This window comes from Mytilus trossulus, chromosome 14 (genome assembly GCF_036588685.1).
Source record: "Mytilus trossulus isolate FHL-02 chromosome 14, PNRI_Mtr1.1.1.hap1, whole genome shotgun sequence".
NCBI lineage: Eukaryota > Metazoa > Mollusca > Bivalvia > Mytilida > Mytilidae > Mytilus > Mytilus trossulus.
Genome location: NC_086386.1, coordinates 62,502,158 through 62,526,659, shown reverse-complemented (window position 1 = coordinate 62,526,659; position 24,502 = coordinate 62,502,158). Strand labels below are relative to the sequence as shown.

Below are 24,502 nucleotides of genomic sequence, written 5' to 3'. Positions count from 1 at the left end.
CATATAAATAAATACATAAACAGCTTAATTAATAAATTAAAATATAGGAAAACAAAATAAGTAATAACGAAAGTTTTATTGTTTACAATGGTAATGTCTGTTTTTCATCGACTTTATCTTTTGGATTTCCTTTGGAAGTTTTCAGTCTCATCTGTTGCATACAAATTTAACTTCATTTAATTTTGAAACAATCAGATTTAAATTTGTGAACGTAATTGAAACCTATGGTTGTTGACGTTTTCATATTTTCCAGTAATCCAGTTTAAAATGGTATATTTAAAAGATCCAATTTTAATAATTATATAACTAGATATATGTTCGATAATATTATACTGCTCTTATACATCATTAGAGACACTTTTAATGGCCTGAACCAAATGTAGCAGTTACTTGAACTTGTGAGGGATTGTAACCCGAAATAACTGGAAACAAAGGCTCGTGACAATTTACATCACGTACAACACAGATACAAACATCTTCTTCCATGTTATAGATTTCCCATGTACTAACATCTGTATTCAAGAGGAAACCAAATACTAGACGACATTCCCCATCTACCTGGTTCTTCACAAGAGGTATATGAAGATTAACTTTTCTATCTCTGACCACATGGACACATGCAGCATCACACACTTGATGGTGGGCAACAATCATTGAATAGGCGTATTGTTGACCATCAATATATTTATTATTATCTATGGCTGACTTTCTGGCAATACCAATTTCAAGGACAATGCTGTTTAATTGCATAGGAGCGACAACTTTCAAACTCAGGATAACTTCATAAAAATATATCCCAGGCTTTTTGAAACCATGTGTCCCCCGTGCACCTTTGTAGCATTTGTGTCTGTAATAAAAAAAAATGTTAAAAGAAAAGTTATTAATTATAAAACGTATTTAAAGTAAGACAGCACTCACGATTTTGATTAAAGATATAAAAAAAAAAATAAAAAAAATTAACATAAAATGGTCATCCTTGCAAAGAAAGCAAAAATAAGCTATTTATAAATCTATATTTGATGAATCAAACTGACATTTTAAATTCCTACACATTCTTTAATTTTTAAAAGATTATATTACATTAAGCCTATCTTAATTTGATAAACAATATAAATATGATGATGCTTGCCACAGCAAGAAAAAATACAAATCAATATGCATGTTGATATAATTAATAATTATCCGAAGGTTTCCTAACATTCATTTAAATATGTAGCATGTGTATCAAGTTCATCAATATTTCATTATGAGGGCATTCCTCGCATTTTGTAAAACAACTTCATGATATTTTATTCAACAAGAGACGTATGTACCATAATGCACCGATATTAATATGTTATTGGTGGGTTATCTACCAAAAACAAACAAGTGGGAGTTTTTTTAAACAGGAACTGGATTCTTTTTCCTTTTCACTAGATATACAATGTTATATCAAAACAAGTATTTATCTACTTTCTTGCTTGAACAAAATACTTAATAAAGAAATTCAGAAACCACAAATTTATTTAAATACAAAATATATACAAACTTAAAGGATACATAATCGATCTTTAAGTCTTGATTTGGCAATTCCATCGTTGTCATGACAAAAAAACTCGTATAGACAAAAACATAGTAATGACACTTTTATCTAGGGTTTCATTCCTAAATCTTCAGGGTTTTATCCGAGGAACTTTTTAATTTCATCTTTAGTTTCGTAACTAAGATTTTATCATGTCTGAGTTTATAAAACCATAAAGATGACTTTGATAGTTTGCACAGTTCTCTCTGATTTATATGCTTAAGATTGTTTCTCTTTACTCCTTTTTTAAAAAAGACACAAACTGTTGACGATGCGGTTTAAACTTTTTTTATAAATCTCTTATATATCTATTGGTTATTTGTGTCTGACGCCATTTAACACATAATAGTAGTCCGTGTAAATGGATGACGGAAGCCGAAACACCAAGAGTGAAGCATTAAACCTTGGCAGGATAACTGCCAATCCGAGACAATTAAGATAGAAGTCGACGCCATATTGCCACGAGGTAGATTGGAAAAGTTTTTTTATTCTTGAAAATGACCTACCGTAACCATTCAAGTAACGAGGTCCGAAATCTTGTAGAACACTAGTAAGTCTCTATCAAGAAGAATCTGGCATTGTTTTAACAGCAAACAGTTTAACAACAAATGAACTGATGTATTTGCATATCCCAATGTATTATGCAACTTATTTTTCATCAAAGGGGAAATCGTTATTATATAAACGATTATCATGAATAGACGAATATTTAATCCCAAACTGGCATTTATAAATCTTGCCAGCCATAAATTTAAGTTTCAAATTAATTAAAACAAACAAGTCCCAGGCAAACCAGACAGTCTTCCTGTCTCAGATGTGACACAGAAATGATTATCTTTGCAGAAATCTTTTTACACTAGATTGTTAAAGATCCGGAAACTTCAAATCTTTTATACGGACGGATATTTAACGACGTTTTCGTGTAGCATAATGTAGATTCAATATTATTAGTTGGATATTTCGTTGATTTCGTGAATAAAGATGAACCACGAAATGAAATGTTCAACGAATGACAATTTTTTTTTCTATGGGCTTGTATACAGACTTTTGCAAAACCACGAAAACAAATATCCACGAACATGTTAGTGTTCCTTGATCCACGAAAATGGATACAAAAGAAAATAAATGAATCCAGGATAATAATATACATGTTCTTCTTGTATGGTCTTATGCTCATATTTTTTTCAAGTGTTTTTTTTTTTTTAAAGTTATGAGTAATATGACACCTAGTAAAGTTTATATATTTACAATCATTCAAGGTATGCATGAGTGTCAAAAATGTTTACCTTACCTCTTTTAATTGTCAAGTAATTAACATAAGTTTTTGTGTTTGTTTCTGATTCTCCGACACTATAAAGGTTAAACATGTTCGAAATATTTGGCTTAGAGAATCATTGTTAGTTGCACACGTCTTTATGGAATTTTTTTTTTTTACCAGACCCCATTCCATATAAAAGGAATGATTGCTCATTGGATTTATCATAAAGTCCTTCTCTTACGTGCAAATGTTCTATGCGCTGCTGATCAGCTTAAGTCGGTACATGGAATGATTGTTAGATATTTATGCCTGTCGAGCAAGGTTTAACCGACCTAGACTTCAATTTGACGTTTCATTGAATTGATCAACGTTATGTTTACGCTTACTCGCATATACTATCAGTATTTAAGTCAACTATATTTTTTGTATAGTATTTTTGTAAGGTCTACATGTTTGATTGACCGTATAAACTCACAATTGACCTAAAATAGACGGAAAAGGGGGAACTTATGACAGCTATCAACCATAAAAAAAACTCTTGATCTTATATTAATATTAAATATAGGAAGCATAATTATAGCCAATGAGACAACTCCCTAACTGAGACCAAGTGACGTAGTAGTTGCTACTAGATGTCTCATCGTACGGCCTGAAACAATGATCAAAAGTCATACCCTACACAAAATTAATGGCCCGATTTATGAAAAAAGAAATATTCCAATAACAAAAACAAATATAATTTTAAAGTCTATAAGTCTCCTCTTTTCATTTTCACTTTCATTTTTTTTTCTCACCTTTTTTTAAATTTTTTGCCAAAAAGAGTGGGGAATAAATAAAGGCAACAGTAGTATACCGCTGTTCAAAACTCATAAATCCATGGACAAAAAACAAAATCGGGGCAACAAACCAAAACCGAGGGAAACGCATTAAATATAAGAGGAGAACAACGACACAACACCGAAACGCAACAGCACACAGAAACGGACCAAGCAACAGACAATACACCACGAGAATAACAAATATAACATCAAAACCAAATACATGAATATGGGATAGATAAGTACCGTGCCACGTCTTATATCAAAAATAAGAGAAAGCAGAAACGACTCAACGTTAAAATGCAACACACACACAGAAACGAACAATATTATAACAATGGCCATCTTCCTGACTTGGTACAGGACACTTTTAAAGGGGAATAAAAGTGGTGGGTTGAACCTGGTTTTAAGGCATGCCAAACCTCGTACTTTAATGGCACAGTTAAATATAACATTGAAATGAAAACAAAATATTACAGGACTACAATACAAATAAAAAGCAGAACATATTAGACAAAGAAAAGCATGATTAATAGATAACAAAAAGCATACCAAATGCATTAGTCGACAATGAACTGATAAACGAAAAAAAAAACTGTCATGAGCTACAGACAAATAGGCTAAAAAAAACAGTACACAAAGCACAACATTTAAAACTCTTCTATTTGCACAAGCTCCAACGTCTTTGATTAATTATATTATGATAGATTTAAGGGTGTACACCTCTGAGGAGTCAAACATTTATAGAATAAAACTTTTTTTCTTAACCTGAATTTTGGGTTCATAAGACTGTAAAAAGATAATTGGTGAAGAAAAATCATGGTGGTGCACTTCTTTTTTTGCTACGGCCATTTGAAAATGCCCAATTTTAATGATTTTCTCATTTTTCATCGATTTTTTACCTATTTTGTGCTATTATCGTGAGAAAAATAAACACTGTTCCACAATTAATGTTTTTCTTACTTTCAGTAAAGATGAAATGGACCAATCTGAATAATTTTAACTTAAAAGAAACTATAGGTTGGTGTTAATATAAGAAAGTTTTATCATATGTTGATGCTTTTTTGTGTCAAATTTACCATGTTACCAATTTTGTAAATTTGTGATATTTCTCAGTTTTAAGAACAAAATGCATACTATTTCAGCTGTTTTGTTATAAATGATTGAAAAGAAACATATCTAAGAAATTTGGAAAGACTGAAATGATATAGGATGAAAATGATTCTAGTCTAATCATTTTTTGTCCCCCTCACCCATTTTCTCATAATTTGGCTAAAAGAGGGACGAAAGATACAAAAGGGATAGTCAAACTCATAAATCCAAAACAAACTGACAAAGCCATGGCTAAAAATGAAAAAGATCAACAGAAAAACACATGACACCACTTAGAAAACTAAAGATTAAACAACACGAACCCAATCCAAAACTAGGGGTGATTTCAGGTGCTCCGGAAGGGTAAGCAGATCCTGCTCCACATGTGGCACCTGTCGTGTTGCTTATGTGATTTAATTAGTCAGGCTGGCTGATCTTAAAATTTGAAAACTGGATTACTCAAAAATTATTTATTGTAAATACACATTTTTTCACAGAGTTTTGTTTGATTATTATATTTTAAAAATTCATTGATATATTACACTTGCATTGCATGTTTGGAAATTAATGATAACGAGATTTCAACCATACCTGAAAAGTCAGAGGAATACATCCTTAAGCAGTAAATACAACACCAGCTTACCTGTTTGGATTAAATGAAAGCGAAGTTTGTCCAATTGATGGCCTTCTGTTAACAAAAGTTGTTCCATCTTTCGAAACACTAACTTCTCTATGTGCAGTTTCCTTATCAAGAGAAACCCTGGATGCTGTACAAGTATAAGAGAGTAAGTTAGAACTGATATTTTTATGGAGCAGTCAATTATTTAAATTTAACATATATTTTCATTTGTTATGGGATTCAACTTTTCGCCATAAGAGTAATTTAATGTTGTACATCCTAAAAAAAACATGTTTACTGTATTACTTCTCTGAAACTTCAGATAAGTCACGATTAGTTATTGGTTTATAGTAAGAGAGATGTTGTGTCCTTTTCTTGCTAAACACCGTAAATAGACTCATCATAGATACCAGGATTATAATTTTATATTTACGCCAGACGCAGTCCAGTGTAGGTTTTTTTAACTAAAAGAAACAGTTGCTTGTCCTTGCATCATCGCAGCATCATCAAATATAGAATACCGCCTCCTGGTGTTCATGGTAGGGTGATTTTTCTCGAATAAGGGGTGTCTGAGTTTTGATCACTGGTCGGCTTAAACCAAAGATCCGCACATTAAAGGTATAATTATCTACGTTAAGTATATTTTAACACCCTGATGTTTCTAAGTACACCCTGAGGTAAAGCAGGGGTTAACATATACATATCTACGGATATGAATGTTGATAACGAATTTATACCAGGTCGATGTCAATATCTAGCGATTTTTAGGGAAATTTTACCACACAGTGTAACGTGAAAGCAACGTTATTTGCATTATTCGAAAGAAAAAAAATATTGAAATTTGGGAATTTGACATAATTTAAACGGGATGTAGAACATTTGCCATCTGAAATTGATAACCCTACCACCATCACCATCATTCTACAAACCGTCTGTCTGTTGAACAATAGATAGATAAACAAATCGAGTATAGAATGTTCAAACGTCGTTAAGATAACCCTTAAATAGCATTGCATACATAAAACTAATTCCTCTTACAATGTCTATTATTCAATATCTTACTAAATATAATGTGATTTGCTGATGGTAACTTGTACGATTTCAGAATTAACGGGGTCTTGAACTGCTAATTATTCTGGATCGTCTGAATTCATCCCCGGTTTTAGTTAGGTTTGTGTTGTCCAGTCTGAATATTTCTGTTTGAAGCATTTTTCTATTTTAACATATTATCTTATTTTATTTTCAAAAAAAGTTCATTGATGTAATAAGGGAACAATTACTTAAATGAAAGAAAAGTGTCAATCGAGTACATAATATGATTAGATCAGTCTTGTTCGTATCAAGAAGAATTCCATTAATTTGATATAGGAAGATAAGCTACGAGTGACAATGAGACAACTCTTCATCCAAGTCACAATTATAAAAGTCAATCATTAAAAAAACACTAGTGTTAAATAATTCAAACAGGCAAACAAACAGTCTTATCTAATGGACCATTAGGAAATATGTTTACCTGCTGGAAACCTCAAGCTATTCATCGGTGAAGGTTTAACTTGCTCAGTCTTAAGAACCATAGAAACTATACGCTAGGCTTGCTCTTTTCTTCCAATTTTACCATGGCCACTATGCGGTGTAGACTTGATAGTTATATTTCCAAATAAATAGTCATCTTGCAATATTGAATCTACAGCTGACGAAATGTTGACCTCCAAGATTTTGTTATCCAAACGATTTTTACTTTTCAAATTTTCTATGTATTTCGATTCTTTTGATGTCGTTTTCTCAAGTTCTTGCATACCGACATATAGTTGCACTTCAGTTGCATATTTTGTCATAGTACATAATTCGTCCTCCAACTGACCAACTCGTTTGCATCGGTTTTCAATCTCTTTCACCAGGTCCTCCATGTCTGATTTCAACGCCGAATGTTTGGATTCTAAATCGTCAATAATTTTCCTTTCTAGTTTATCAAAATGATCGTCTAATAATTTACGAATAGATCTTACATACTCGATTCCCTTCTCTCTATGTATGTTTATTGTATTAATTTTGTATCTTAAGTGTTTTATGGCTTCTTCAAAACATTCCTTCAATTCCTTTAAATCATTTCGCAGTAGGGGGATAGCAGCGGATGATTTGACATCTTTCAAAAAGTCAGCTAAGGGTTTCATTTCTTGGCACTTTTTGTGTTTATCAGCGATACATTGGATGCAGCAAGGGCATGAATGAACAGAACAGTAAAGTTCGTACTTTTTGTCATGGTCATTGCACCTATTGCTTGTTTGGTGAATGGACTTCGGTAACTTACGATAATCAACGGTTGACAAAGTAATATGCTCCTTAGATGCCTTCGATCTTTTGTGATGTTTTTCACAATCTGTACAAAGAAAAACTTCACATTCTGTGCACCACTTTATTGCATGGCTAGATATGTCATCGTCTGTACAGAGGGAACAAAAATCTGTACTCGATGATGTCATGTTTTTACAAAGTTTCTGAAATTTAATTTTATTGTAATGTAGCATGTGATATTCGTTTTGTCATGTAAGTATTTTGTCACATAAGTACTTTTTTAAACTGATATCAGTTGAGTATGATACGATCGAATCAAGCATAGAACGTTGGAAACTCATTGAACCGCTAGCCTAATATTTGGTGCCTTAAACACCTATTGTCATCCCTAACTGCGATTATATATATAATGATTCAAACATATGAATATCTTTTGTAACAAATTAATCCTTTATATGTTCATCATGTTTCCCTTGCAAATATTGTAGTCATGTTGTACCACTAATCCTTATTTATATTTTACTAAAACATGCCTAAGGAAGAGACTAAATGTACATTATTATTCATTTTTTTAAACTGTAATGTCAGTCTCGTATGATGGTTAATTGAATCCTACATACTATGTTGTTCCCCTCTTGAGTTTCTCAAACAAATATAATTGCTCCATTACTTCCTTATTTTCTTACCTTTAAGATTACTTTGTACGTTGTCCAATGTTCAAATACATGTATTTGATCAGTTTATTTCTGATATATATAGAGAGATATTAATCTGTATAACCTCGTTGATAACTATTGTTATCAGCGGTTCAAACTCGATAAACTATGCATTTAAAAATTTGAACATTTACCGATCAAGTGTGATTTTCTATTTATTGATTTACTAAATGAAGTTACGTGATATAATCTGTTTTTATAATGATTTAGTGGGAACTGTCGTTACCAATATTCCATTTTAATCAAGTTGGAAATGCCAAGAGTTAAATGTAAAAGAATTGGCCAGAAACTATAAAAACGCATACAGGGTTAAGGAAATTAATTATTACAAATCCACTATATAAACTAGAGTCTCTAAAGAGCCTGTGTCGCTCACCATGGTCTATGTTCATATTTAGCAAAGGACACAGAGAGATTCATGACAAAATTTTGTTTTGGTGTTGCTGATGTGTTTATAAATCTTACTTTATTGAACAATCCTGCTGCTTATAATTATCTCTATCTATAATGAAAGTGACAGTGGAAAATATTTTGTATAAATTTACGAAAATATACAAAATTATGAAAATCGTCAAAAATTGACTATATACATGATATAGGACAAAAACTCCTTAAGGGGTCAATTGACCACTTTGGTCAAGTTAACTTATTTGTTGATGTTACCTTGCTGTACATTATTGCTATTTACAGTTCATCTCTATATATAATAATATTCAAGATAATAACCAAAACCTATAAAATTTTCTTAAAATTACCAATTCAGGGGCAGCAGCCAACAATAAGGTGCCCGATTGGTATGAAAGTTTCAGGGCAGATAACTTGACATTATGAACAATTATCTCCGGCAGATTTTCTCTAGATGCTTTGGTTTCAGAAATATGATCCAAAAACTGCATTTTACCCTATGCACTATTTTAGCCTTGTTGGCCATCTTGGTTCACGGGCAGGGTCAGCGTACACATTTTTAAACTACATACCCTAATGATAATTGTGTACAAGTTTGGTTAAATTTGTCCTAGAGGCTTCAAAGAAGAAGATTTTTGTAAAAGATTACAAAACATTACAAAAAGTTGTTAAAAATTAACTATGAAGGGCAATTACTCCTTAAGGGGTCAACTGACACAATTTTTAAACTAGATACGCTAATTATGATTGCCGACCAGTTTTGAGGAGAAGATTTTAGTAAAGTTAACGACGACGGACGCAAAAAGATGAGAAAAGCTCACTTGGCCCTTCTGGCCAGGTGAGCTTAAAAAAAAAAAGGCATTGGTCTAAGTCCGCGAATTCGCTCAAATTTTAAAATTTTAAAAGTTTAAAGGGGCTTAATCCTAGAACGGCAAAGACCCACGACCAAAATTCAAACCGGAGCTGTGGTTTTTAGCATTGTGTATAATCTTGATAAAATTTGAATGAGACAAAATAAAATTAGATTGCGGAAACGACAAAAACCTTGCAATTTTTCAAGTTATAAAACAGCATAACATTAGAACGGTCACTGACTTACTGCCCAAATTCGAACTTAAATTGAGAATAGAAATGGGGAATGTGTCAAAGAGACAACAACCCGACCATAGAAAAAACAACAGCAGAAGGTCACCAACAGGTCTTCAATGTAGCGATAAATTCCCGCACCCAGGAGCGTCCTTCAGCTGGCCCCTAAACAAATATATACTAGTTCAGTGATAATGAACGCCATACTAATTTCCAAATTGTACACAAGAAACTAAAATTAAAATAATACAAGACTAACAATGGCCAGAGGCTCCTAACTTAGGACAGGCGTAAAAATGAGGCAGGTTTAAACATGTTTATGAGTTCTCAATCCTCCTCCTATACCTCTTGCCAATGTCGAAAAGTAAACGCATAACAATACGCACATTTAAAGTTCAGTCTGCTAGTTATAGTTATAAGCATTGATATGAGTGTCATCAAATGGTAAAAACTTAGGTTCGATTGCGCAATTACAATATTATACAGACGGTAAAGCATAACACTTAATGTCCTCATAATTATTGCGTACTGCAGCCGCATAAAAATATTTCATATATAAGAAGATGCTGTATATATTTTTTTTATACTATTAATTTGTTCATAATATGCATATATTGGTATTGTATTACAAACTTTATTATTAAATTGACTGCATCTATAAATATTTATCTAAGGTTCTTGTATATTTTAATCTATCGCACATATTAGGTATGATTTAAATGATTATTTTTTTTTATTGTTATCTGGGATTTTATAAGGATTTATAAGGAAAAGGGCGCATGTCATCGTAAATAAGATGTACTTTTTTAAACATTTCAATGTCCATGTCCTTATCCTGAATCGTTTCGTACACGTCTTTCTTCGGCCCCATTTATGTGTGAAATGTAAACCGATAAAATTATATATATATTTGAAACGTATATTATACAAAAACAAAACTCCCGTTGCCTAGTATGTTAATTTGATAATCCCCCTTAAAAAAACGCGTTACCTGCGCATGCAAACCTAAACCATGAAAGCAACATAGATATATTAACAATGAATTTTACTCTAAACAAAAATATGTAGGTATGCATATAATTTGTCATCAAAGAAAAGAAAATTGATAGTAATAAATGGTTTTACCTTAGTGTATCTTTAAGCGGAATTTATACAGGGAAGTAAAATGTCCACAATCCGGGACAATACATATTCATTATTTATAGGTTTTATCACATACTGATTAATACATGTAATAGTCCAGCAGATAGGTGCAATATTTTTGCACTTCGTGTTAAAAACACCAAATTTTTCTCAAATATACTTCTATCTATACTCTTCAATTTAAGATATGGAGTCAAGCTGGTAATATAGTCTACTTCAGGTAAAATCCATGATGGCGGATTCATGTTGAAATCTAAACGGTTTTTTTTATTTTCTCTTTTTTTTAGTTTAAACTACAAGAACTGATGTTTTAATTTGATCAGAATCGGATCAGATGGGTTTCAGAGTTGTTTATGAAGTTGTAGCAGCATTTTGGTGAGGATGTAATAGAATCATGTATTTAAAACTCATTTATGGTGAATATTATCGTTTCATTATTATATTTTAATGTAAATAGACTAACACTTTATAAATCATGATTCTAAATAATAATTCAAAGATGAGCTCTTAGATTTAAATTATTGAGACATCAGATGATCAATGACCAGGAAGATCTCAAATGCTGAAGAGGTTCACTGGACTTTATTTTAGTTCTATTATATGTTTTGGAGCTTAGTGTGATGTTCATTATCACTGAACTGGTACACGATTATATATAGGGGCCAGCTGAGAACCACCTCCGGATGCGGGAATTTCTCTCTACATTGCATGTCCATTTGTGGCCTTCGGCAATTGTCTACTCTTTGTTCGGGTTGTTGTCTCTTTGACATATTCCTCATTTCCCATTCTCAATTTTAAATGTATAATTTGTCAGTATAAATTGCTGCAATGCCCTACATTGTCAAAGTGTATTTATATTGGTGCTGGATATGTGTCTTTGGAGGAAAATCTCGTAAAATATAAGGAACTTTCATGCTCACCGTCTAAGAACAATCTGAAAACACAATATGATGGCAGTGGTCTTCCACTTTCTATGTACAAAAACAATGCCACATGGCATAATACCTGCTATCTAAAGTTCAATTCAACAGAACTAAAACGAACTAAAAAAAGACAAAAAAAAGATAGATGATCTGTAAAAAAAACAGGCAATCTGAGCTGGACACTCGTCCGCATCAGCTTTCCATTTTAAAAAAAGCAATGAAAGTATATGTATGTTTCTTTTGTGATATGTATAAACCAGACGAAAACTTCCACAAACTAACAACAAGAAATGTTGATATCCCTGTTCGTCAATGTGTACTAAGCTTCAGGACACAACTTTATTAGAGACGATCAGTGCTGGGGATCTTTTGTACAAGAAACGAAATATCATGCCCAATGTCTTGCTATTCATTATCCAAAGGCATCAAGAGTGTCTAGTGCAGATGTGACTAAATAGGAAGAAACACACGAATAAGCCATAGAATCCATAAGCGAAATTCATCAGCTACATTAAAGAATCCATAACCCAGGAAGATTAAGCACCAAAATTCAAGATCTCAGGTTTATTCTAGACTTGGATGGATAGTTGTCTCAATGGCACTCAAATTACCACAACCTCATATTTAATGCTTGCTTTTTTACCTGAAATATGGGAAGACAAACAAGGGAGAGTGTATTGACCAGACATCATAACTGACTCTTTTCCTCAATATACATTAACGATTTGCTCAGATCAAAATATTAAACCGCTACAAACGAATCTGTAACTCTCCAAAGATCCCTCCTCGTGCATCTAATGAAAACCCTTTTCAAATGCACTTAGGGTTAATGGTTAACTGTCAAACAAGAAAACATGGAAATTAATTAGTGGATACATTTTTCATTTAGATTTATGGGTGTCGTATGATAAAGTGTTCTCGGTATCCGCAAATCTTACCAAATTGCTTTCCAAGCAATATCAAGAAGATAGTAGTTCATAAGTCAAAGGAATTGTTTTCAGTAATAGCTATTGACCATGCACATGAACAAAACAAATATGTTGCTAAGTCAGATTGAGAATTAACATAAAACCAATTAGCCATGCAAAGATGGACGATAGCTTGACCAGAAATGGCAAGACTTGCTAAAAAGTATGAGAGACGAAAGATACCAGAGGACTGTCATAGATTTATTTTTTTATGAAGAGGACATTCTCACCATGAGCAGGAACTAAGTGTTCAAATGTCGTTTATCAATGATATAGCCTCTTTGATAGAAGAGTTAGGCAATCTATTTCTTACAGACAGCAACAAATGATCTGTTCTAATTACAGATATAGCTTCGTCAGCAGTTGTTGATACTATTCGTCCTTTGTTGAAAATATTGAACAACAGTATGAAAAGTGTATCTTAGAGGAAACCTGGACGAGTTCTTATAAAATGTTCGTCCCCATCATATGCATGTTCTGCTAAATAGTTATAAGTTTGGTGACTATGATAAATGCATATCCCATCGAATAAAAATACAGGATGCCATAGATACAATTTAGTTTGCCTCTTGACTAAGATCTAGAAACTTACAATGAGGGTCGGTAGACAACAAACTTTCCGAAAAGAAATAAGTTCAGTTTCCCAATTGTTAAATTCCTATTCTATGTAGCAGCATTTCAGCAGCAGATGCAAATGGAGTATAGATATGATATACTGTGGATTCATTATTATTCCTTGGATACCGATTTTCGTGGTTTTTGAACCACGAAATAAAATGTTCAACGAATTACACATTTTCTATAGGATGTATATGCAGTGTGTATGCAGTGATTACTAAAACCACGAAATCAAATACCCACGAATATTGATAAGTTTTCCTCAATCTACGAAAATTGATACCCACGAAAATAAATGAATCCACAGTATAGCCCATTCGAAACGATATATCAAAGCTACATGTAACGTTTTCTATCATTTATCTTAAATACAATATTTTATTTACCATCATGCCATTGTGATTTATGTGAGTTGAAAGTCTAAAGGATCCCCGAATAAAATAAAACAACAAAAATCTCCGAAAAAAGAATCAAAACGGAAAGTCCCTGATCAAATGGCGAAATAAAAGGCTGAAACACAATAAACGAATAAATAACAACTATCATATTTCTTGCTAAGTTTACTGTAATCGAAATCAGGAAAAAACAACGTTCTGCCTAGCAAAATAAAACTGACATCCAAAAATCATTCTAAAAACTTTTTATTTGTATCTTTTTCAAAGTGTTTAAAACAACAAACGTTTCGTCAACATTTGTCTATCATCGTATATACCACAAGTCTTACCCAGCACGCTCATTCCGTCTTTATAAAACAAGAAGATATTAAGGTAGAATGAGATGAGTTAATTCTCCTTCTAGATATAGACGTGATGTTAACAAGAGAGATAGTCACAGTGGTGGAAGTTGAGGACTTCCATTTGTTAGTATTACGGATGTCATCAAGATTTTCTTGGCCGTTATCGAATAACAACGTCACCGATGACTTTGAATATGTTCATATCGTTTTTTTCCACATTCATGAAACTCTTCCCCTGAATTGTACGTGCAAGAGAAACACGACGGATTCCACATGACTGCTTTCCCACCAACAGCATTTGGTTTCTCACCAGTTTATGAAGAGATTCGACTTGCTCTAATTTTAGATTGATGTGTAGTTGTCTGTCCATTTGTTCGCCTTCATAGTTGCGTGGTGATTTTTTTTAGATGCCATGGTGGTAGCAACTATTCTTGGTCTTGCGTATTTCAACTGTACACTTTGTTATCTTTTTAAATTAATGATTTAAATGAATTTAATTTAAATTCCTGCCTAATTATGTAATATTGACAATTTGCCGGAATTTCAAAATTCTGTGTGACACACAGAATTAACCGTTATTTTCGAGATAAAAACGGTTGATTACACCAAAAAATAAATCATAAAGATATCGATTTTAAACAAATTGTTACCCAAATATGACAAAATAGAAGAGAAAACGATAGTTGTCTCTTTGTCACAGTTTTTTTTATCATGATATTGCCAGGATAAATTTAACATACGAGTTTGAATATCTCTTTGTTAGCTTCTTTCCTGAAATTGAAATATAAAAATGTATTAAAATCTGAACATCTTTAAATTTATGTTTACAAATTAGGTAATGTCTCATGTGCTCTCGCGAAGCACGTTTTTTTCGAATGAAAAAATAGATTTTAAAATAAAATACTAAAAATAGCGAAAAGAGGCACGAATATCATGTTTATGTCAGTTTATCACAAGATACGTCGCAGAATGTCGATGTGTTTTGTTTAAAGTTCATATCTTAATGATTTAACTAATGATATTGTTTTCTGTCTGTATGTCGGATGTATTCCTTTATTGTTTTAGCATCGATCAGAACGTTGGTTTAGTTTCTCGTTTGTTCATTTTTACATCTGTTATGTCAAAGCCTTGTATGGGTTTCTATACAGTTTATGTTTATCTTTTCTTGTGTTTTTGTTGTAGATCTTAAGGGAGTCTTTACTTTCTATATATCTGTATTCTCATAAAGCCAATGTATAACATCAGTACAGATACAACAATAATAACTATTTACAATATATACAAATATACAAAACAAGGAGAGTTGTTATAAAAGTCAATACAAAAGACAAACAAAAGTATTAATATCTTTAAGAAACAAACAAACCTTCTTCGGGACTGCTTTTCGTGTACTCGACATACGTTCAGAGAAATTTAACTGTATTATGTCGTTGTACAAATTAGGAGGATAAATACTTTGTACGTTTTTGATAAAAAAAAAAAAAAAAAAAAAAAAAAAAAAGTACATTCAAATATGTAATGATATTCGTCACAAATTTGTCGATTGTTACATTGATAGCTAACACAATTTTCTCTTAATACGTTTTGCCACCTTCCTGTTTCAATCGTCAATTCTTACATTCACATTAAGTTATATCTGGGTGTCTCATTTCTAATCATAGTTTCATACTTAAATGTTAACGTTCTCTAACGATTATTGTCGACCTCAGTTTTTGCATCAGATAAATTATAAGAAAAACTAAATTACCTCTGTTCTTAAATTATAGAAATATAACTTCACATATTATATTGACATTTGAGTCAAGATATTCATAACCATGAAACAGTTAAAATACTGTGAATAGGCGGAAACCACTTATTGATTCAGATGCTGAAAAATGACATCCACGGCGGAACAAATAAACAATACTTGAAATGTTATAAGTAACATGTGGTTGTATTGTGTCGTTGATAATCAAGAAAGATCAGTGAAGATTGGATCTACGACACTTTACACATATTGTTGTATTTTTGAAATGTTTATCTTGTTTCTAAGTTTCTTACTGTCTACAGTAAATGCTGTTTTTGCTGGTAAGTTATTCTTATATATAAACAAGTCTTACAAGAGTTTTAAGTCATTTACGCAAGTTTAAAAATTTATTTTATATTTAATTGTATTTAAATTTATTTTATATTTGATTTTGTTTCTATATATGTTTTTCCAAACGTAATTACGTACAATAAATATCATGTTATGCACCACATGATACAATTCAGGACTCCATTAAAGGATCTACAAGATATAAAGAAATGTTTTTAATTCTATCATTAATAGACGCGAAATAGTAAAATAATTATAATTTTCTTTGAGCAGCTATTTTGGTTCAATAATGTCAAAATAAGTAGCGATTTGGACATTGATTTGGGGATTTTCCGTTTTGAATTTTCCGTGTAGTATGGTATGTTTTGTTATTTTGCTTTTTGACATTATTCATATTATTTAAGTTTTTTTTTAATTTTACGAACAGAACTAATTACAAATTTAACAGTTTCAATGAGTATAATTTAAATGTAATTAAAGAATTACTCAAGGAAAACGAATACAAAACTCTCATAAACAATTCATCATAATACAAAAACTTGTAAACACTTTTTGGGTCGATTTAAGAATCCAAAAACTTCATGTTGACAATACCATGAATACTGTATTTAGCATATAAACAAAAAAACACATTTAATTCATACTCTGTACATCATTGGAATCTCTTCACTATAAAAAATGAGATTGATTAAAGTGAAATATGAATATACAAAAAAAAATCGGTGACACTTGCATATGTTGATACCTTATTACCAAATTGTATATTCCTATAAAAACATGTAGTATATGTACTTGTTTTTGGGAAGAAACTTGGCGGATGATGCCGGTTTCATTCTGTTTCATATCTAAAAATTGACAGAGATAACCGGTTAATAACTAAACTTTACAACAAAACAAGTTCAGTCCTATTTTTGAGTAGAAGAACTCCAGCAGCCTATGCATCTGATGTATATATTTTCAAGTACACACGATAATACAGGGCTTCCGCTTTCTGTCGTAACTTCCTTATTTGAATTATGATGTTTTCATGTATAATGACAGTATTGAACCATCAGTTTCAAATGGTAAAGTGGAAGTTAATACGTTTGAATTTTTTACGGCCACCATCATGATTTCGGGTATCTTAGTCAAAGGAGACTCTGATTATGTTCTACAGTGGTCTCAAGCGTGAGGTTACGTTATAAGCCTTGATTCTGTGACTGACTGACTTAATTAATGTTTAGTGGCATGTTTTTCTTTCTGTCCTTTCTTTGTTTATGAATAATGGTTTTTAATTGCCTTCATAGTTGCCTAAACGTACTTTTATAGACTTTAAGTATCTTTGTTGACTGTTTACAAGGGCGATCATCTGTATTGTATCGACACTCTTGTGCTAATATGAAAGATTTGTAACAGGTATTTTAAATGTACAAATGTAGTAGCCTTAGTTCCTGGCCAGTAGTCAATTTTAGTTTTTAATTCTTTTAAGTTATTTTGAATTATGCAGATCAATTCTCAATAAACTGTTGACGTTCGCTTATTTATGATGCGCTTTGCGTCGGTAGTAAGCAGAAATACAATTAAGGACTTACATTTAGTTCTGAGTAATTTCTGCTTTAACAAAAAATCCCAACGCTTATAGATGGTCTGACAATCATTTGGAACAACGTTTCTGAAATTTTGTTATATCAATGTTTACCTACGTCATTTTTTATAATGATCTAACTCTTTAAAATCGATTGTTTTCCTTGAGTTTTATATACAGAAGAAATGCGCATTTGGTGTTCTGAATCTAATTAATTCCTAGAGCATTGATAGCAATATGGTATACAGTGTTCTCCAACTTTGACGGCAGATTACAATTTATACTTACACTAGTATTGAAAGTGACTGCATGTGAACAACCTGCAGGAAGCAAGCATTATCTCATAAAAAGACTTTTTATCGCTTAATAGTTTCAAACGATATTGACTTAGTATTAACTATCTACTAAAAGAAAATATTCCCTATGAACTGTTGCTAGTAACTTGTAGTAAATAAATCATTTTAAAACTAATGACTCGAAGCAAACGTTTTCGCGTACTTTCTTTCGGAAAAGTATTTTTGTACTGACAATTCGGACATCAGCAAGTTTATCATCCTAATAGCCAATATATATTTGTATAATGATATTTCATACTTATGAATATTGCAGATGCCGATCACTGTCTATGGCAAGGAAAAAGAAAGGCTCCAGGAGAAAGCTGGGCGTTAGGATGTAAAGTTCACCGTTGTGGTGATGATGGGGAAGTCAATACGGTAATCAACGACGGTAAGTCTTTCTTACAACCGTACATTTTTAAAATTGCACAAACAATTAATTTTCCCATAGGCGACAAAACTTTTTTTAACAAAACCTTTCTATATTTTTAGCAGTATTTGTTGTCCAAACAATAGGTCATCGTTGTTTTTATCCAAGTAATTTGTACGTGTATCCCTTGCCTTTAATAAAGTTTTGAAAAAATGTTTCTCATCCTACCGTAGAAAACCATTCTTCTCCGTTCAGTTAAGGCTGAAGAAAAATGTGTTATTTACCTTAAGTTTGTTATCACGTAGTACCTATTATTAAAGGAAAATATCGAGTGCACACATCGACTTATCAGGATTAGTCATACAGGCTTCTGAATACCATGTTCTTTATAAATGGTTGTGTCCATTATATGTAATGGTTGATTGTAACCTTAATTCTAAGATTCTAATTCACCATATACCAGTATTATAAAAAAAAAAGGCGAAGTATTTTATTGTGAATGAGCATAACATCTAGCATGGTCGAAATGACGTGGATGCAATCAGCTATGTGTCTCAGTTTGGTGCTCACAAAGGAACAAGTTAAAGCCTATACCAATAAGTTTACTATAAAAGGCCCCACATTGACGAAATATGAAATAATTCAAATAAAAAATACAACCTTATGATTAATGAAAAAAAAAAGGTTTTTAAAGAAAAACAAACATGACAGACAACTGCCGAATTCAACTATCATATAAAGCCCTTGACTTGGAAAGGATTAATTATTTGTAACATGCTTTTGAGCGCTCTATCCTCCCCGGAAACGTTTGATTTTGAGTGGTGACACGGGTTGCAGCGCAAGTGATGTTAAGAGTAAACATTCATGTTGGGGTTTTGTCTATTCTTCAATGCAAGCAAAATCAAAAGTATACGCTATAAGTTCATACTTTGCAGGATGTGAAAACGACAATGGCCTCTGTCTTGACCTGGATACCCACTGGATGAATAGTAAAGAGTGTGCATTCTTTGCATGCACGATGGAAGAAAGAAGATACGTTATCAAACAAAGCATAGGTAAGTATTATCACGTTGGTCCACACGAGAACTGTATATAAAATAAATAAAAAAAGTGCACTTTGTCGTCAAGCTTAACAAAAATAATATTTTCCCTTCCCGTTCAACGACGTTGATTCAGATAATAAACAAAAAATATTCATTTGAATATTAGCTAGATATGTGTGTAGGTTTTGTTTCAACATGAATGCAAATTTTATGAAATATATTGTTTGCGATTACCATAAATAAAGCCATGGGTCAGGTCAATGTAAAGACACAAATATACAATTTAATTGTGATAGAAAATTAGACACCTTATCTCCGATTCTAAATAATTAGAATGAATTTATTGGAGTATTAAATTGACCAAGTCATTTACAAACGGCTAGTCCTCATGGAAATAGTTTTGGGGACAATATAAACTTACAATTCCGCTCATACTTAGCCAAATATACACTGTCGAATCTGTTGGAAATAGCACAAACCATCCTAGCCTTCAAACAATAGCCTAAATTATCCTTACTCTGTTATAAATTGCACATACCTTCCTAGTCTATCCTATTGAAAATAAAACAGACTTTCCTACACTGTAAGAAATAGCACACACTGTCTTTACTCTGTTAGCAATAAACCACCTCCCTCCATTCGTTTGAGTTTTTAAGTTGCCATTTGATTAAGGACTTTTCTTTTGGAATTTTCCTCGGAGTTCTATATTTTTGTGATTTATTTTTCTTCTTCTGTTCTTTTAGAAAAAGCACCCACTATCCTACTATGCTAGCAATGGAACACACTGTCCTCAGAATCTGTTTACAATATCACACAATATTCTTCTCTGTTAGAAATAACACATAAAATTGAGAATGTAAATGGGGAATATGTGAAAGAGACAACAAACCGACCATAGAACAGACAACAGCCGAAGTCCACCAATGGGTCAGCATGCTGAGGAGTCATTCATCTGGCACCTAAACTAATGTGTTACTAGTTCAGTGATAGTGAACGTCATATTTAACTCTGAATTTTACACACGAAACTTAAAGTAAAAATAAAACAAGACTAACAGGGCCAGAGGCTCCTGACTTGGGACAGGAGCAAAAATGCGGCGGGGTTAAACATGTTTTTGTTAGATCTCAACCGCCAATCTATACCTCTATCCAATCTAGAAAAAACGCACAACAATACGCATAGTATTTAGATAGGTTTAAGAGAAGTCCGAGTCCAATGTCAGAATAGGTCACAAAAGAAACTAACAAAATGATATTAATACATAAATTAACAAAGGACTACTAGCAGTTCTTGCCATGCAAGATCCAGACTTCAATTAAACTGATTGAAAGATTATGGCTTCATCATATGAATATCAAGCACAATTCCTCCCGTAATGAGTTTAGTATTATACCATTATAAAACATATGAGAAGAACGCAGTGTGTACATCTTATTTCTTTGCAGGATGTATAGTGGACGGAAAGTGTTATGAACAGGATGATTTAGTAATGCCTAACGCTTGTTCAGTACTAAAATGCGGTTTAAATGGAATTGTAGAAGTTAAAAAACTTGGTAATAAGCAATTTTTAATGACTCTTGTAAATATATTTCTTATCTACACTAGTGCACGTTTATACCTAAGTAGATACTGTAGCTTTAATATATATATAAAAATCATATACAACGGGGAAAAAAGTATTTTGACTTAGCCGCAGATTGTATAAATTGTTAAGCTGTCTCTACTATTAGTATAGGTATATGTATACTGATTTTGTTGGCATTCTGAAACCGACTCATTCGTATTGTTATTGGAATGAACATATCATTGTACTGACTTTTGTTTTACCATATGCAAAATGGTTTCAATACCAGATTATTTTTTTCTGGTACATACAGTTTAAGATTACAAGTATACATTCCTTATCTCAATGAAGTGAAATAGACTTACCGTAAGTTTATTTGTTTATATTTCCATATCTTACAGGCGATCGTTATATTTTTTTCTATCATGATTATGCTTTCTGCTTATTACTTTGTATTACTACACATTTACATTTGTTAAAAGGTTGTGATACAAGTGAAGGCTGCAAGAGGAATAAAGAAATATGGGGAAAGGTTGAAGGCGAATCCTGTGTCACCGAGAAATGTGTTGGCCGGTTGGTCAAAGGGAAAAGATTCATTAGCAAAATAGAATCACTAGCTCGTATGTATATACCTTATTAAAAGAAAAATTATTCAAATTTTAACAAGTGTATGCTTACATAACTGTTGCTACTGGATCAAAATTATTGTCACGTTAACCAATTATACCTGTAGTAATGGCTCACTTAATTTTGTCAATATGACGGAACTATAAACAAGTGGGAGGTATAATGGGAAAAAAAAGATAACACACAATTGTTCTGTTCAAAATGGCTGTTCTAAATCAGGAATGTAACAGATTTTTTCAATTCATTCTATTGGTGTTCTTATATATAATTTGAGTTTAATAGGTTTTATAACAACTGCCATTTTTCTGAATTAGTACAGGACATTTTAAGAAAAAATGGTGGGTTGAACCTGGTTTTGCGGCTAGTCAAACCTCGCGGTTTTATGGCAATGTTAAATATAACACTAAAATGATAACACTTATCTACATGTCAGGATTATAGAGATTTCTTTTAAACAAAAAAGTTTTTATTGATATATGCCACACTCTTATATTATAAATACGTATCTGCATAATGACACGTTTTCTTTTAAACACTCCATGGGGATCTCCACTCAAGTCATATTCAATCGATTGTGTTTTAAGTAACATGAGCATGTTAGAGACGAGCTGCCCTTCAACAATTGTGTCATTCGGATATTATAACTATCTCTCAGTATGTTGTTGTTTCATTCCACAGGATCAAAACATTGCAAAGAAATGAATGTTGATGTTTGCCATCGGCGAGGTACTAACTGGCACGAATATGATTCTACAGAAGATAAATGTCATGGAATAAAGTGTGGTCGACGTGGGCGAAGACAAATGAAAAGAATGAAAGGTTAGTTCTGACTTTATACGTAAAAAAAAACTCTAAACATATTTCTTAGTTCGAACGACTCATGTGGTATTAATTATGTTCTTTAAAAAACATTAATTGGAAGAAAATAGTATACAAAGGAACTCGTTTGAACGTTTTCATTGCAATATACCACACTTTAAAATACTAACTGGTACATCATTTTTGTGTACTGAGCAATATTAGCTATTGACTCACCCTCAGCATTTAATATGGCGACTTATTTCAAGATGACAGTCATAAATTATAAAATATCTTAAGTATATGTGATCAGCTTCATAAAAAATCTGACATCAAAAGTGAGTCATAAGTCGTGAACAATTCGGTATATTTACAATCAACATTAGTCGTAAGATGGTGTTGTTGAAACTGATTCCTGGTATTTATGAAAAGCTCAGCAATCAATCTGAGAAGAAAATGAAGAAATCATATGAATAACATACAAAGACCATTGTAATATATTTGTTACATTTTGAGTCAACAGTAGGTACGTAGTTAACCCAGTTTAAAGTCTAGTAAATCCGTTAGAAATATTTAAAATCGAGAAAAAAAAACAGCATTCTGAAGAAACTGCATAGGGTTTCAACGGATTGATACCGAGTGTGTCTATATGGTACGTCTCCTGTAATACATACAGCACCCTTCCTCCCAGCTCATACAAAAATCGGCCTAGAACTTAGTTTATAAAAAACATTACTAGTAAAGTATATTTACAGATAGAATGACATTGAAGATGTGCCAGTTATATAAATAAGAAGAAATCGTCACATATACGAAACAAACATGACTTCGCAAAAACATCAATAATAGTTTTAGCTTAATTAAAGTAAGTTCGTTTCTTTTTTATTACAGCTTGTGCATTTGAAGGTCAGTGTGTACCATTTGGGCAATCACCAAAAGATATGCCAGGTTGTTTGTGTGCAAGAGGTCGTATGGTGTGTACCAAAGGGCCAATATAACCGGAAGTCAGACAACCGACATTTACATTTATGCAAATAAAGAATGTGTCATATTGCACTTGTAATTTTCTTCCAATCGTATTGCTCCTCTTTTTCTTTGTTGTGTCCGGCGTATCATGTTGCATTTTATAATAACTCAACGGATTTTAACCATGGAAGTATTATATTGACTTTCATTTTACTTCCATGTTTTTACGAATTGTCACCGATGGAGAATTCACAACTTGTCTCATATGCACTCATACCACATTTGCACGTTTTCTTATACCGATTTAACATATAGGCTCCGTATATCATTCATTCATAGTATAGTTGTAATAAATATATAATCATTTCTATGCATTATCGGATAATTACGTCAAAATGAAATGGACCTTAGTCTGTCGAGCATACATAGCAGGTGAGAGGTCCCGAAGGTTTTGATGGCCACAAATGGAGCGGCATTAAGTGATTATCTTTTTAATTGTGTATTATGTACAGTGGCGAATCCAAGTGTGGAAGGATGTTCCGAGGGTTGGAAACACCTTTTTTCAATATCTAATAGAATAAATAATTTACAACCCAAAGTTAATTTCTTTTATCCTGCAATTAGCCATCTATTGTACAAATAATGGGTATACAAATATTTTTTTGCTTTATTTGTACTTGTACAAACAAAGTCTCATGTTACCCCACTTCCACGTTGAGCAAGCGGTTATGTGATTTTATTTTTCTGTTTCCAAACCAGTTCATTATGAGGTTCTCCTTGCGGTCCGCGTTTCAGCGATGTTGATTTCTTCAAGAATTGAAGACAATGATTTTGATTTTAATAACTAAAGTTTTAAGTGTCGGGAGTAATTTCAAGATAAAAACAATATTATGTACATTGTCAGAAAATATAAAATTTAT

General features: G+C 32.2%; 2 protein-coding genes across 2 annotated transcripts; one reads left to right on the top strand and one right to left on the bottom strand.

Annotated features, from left to right (window-relative positions):
* Positions 1-347: 347 nt before the first annotated feature.
* LOC134697974 (nuclear factor 7, ovary-like) lies at positions 348-7,828 on the bottom strand. Its single transcript, XM_063560258.1, has 3 exons — positions 6,964-7,828; positions 5,373-5,496; positions 348-847 (listed from the first exon to the last, which is right to left on the bottom strand). The coding sequence occupies exons 1-3, from the start codon at positions 7,826-7,828 to the stop codon at positions 361-363; spliced, it is 1,476 nt and encodes a 491-aa protein (XP_063416328.1). The 3' UTR covers positions 348-360.
* An 8,420-nt stretch (positions 7,829-16,248) lies between these two features.
* LOC134697196 (uncharacterized) lies at positions 16,249-23,641 on the top strand. Its single transcript, XM_063559290.1, has 7 exons — positions 16,249-16,305; positions 18,489-18,605; positions 19,520-19,639; positions 21,073-21,180; positions 21,674-21,811; positions 22,497-22,637; positions 23,508-23,641. Exons 1-7 carry the CDS (start codon positions 16,251-16,253, stop codon positions 23,612-23,614), a joined length of 786 nt encoding a protein of 261 aa, XP_063415360.1. The 5' UTR covers positions 16,249-16,250; the 3' UTR covers positions 23,615-23,641.
* The last annotated feature ends 861 nt before the right edge of the window (positions 23,642-24,502 follow it).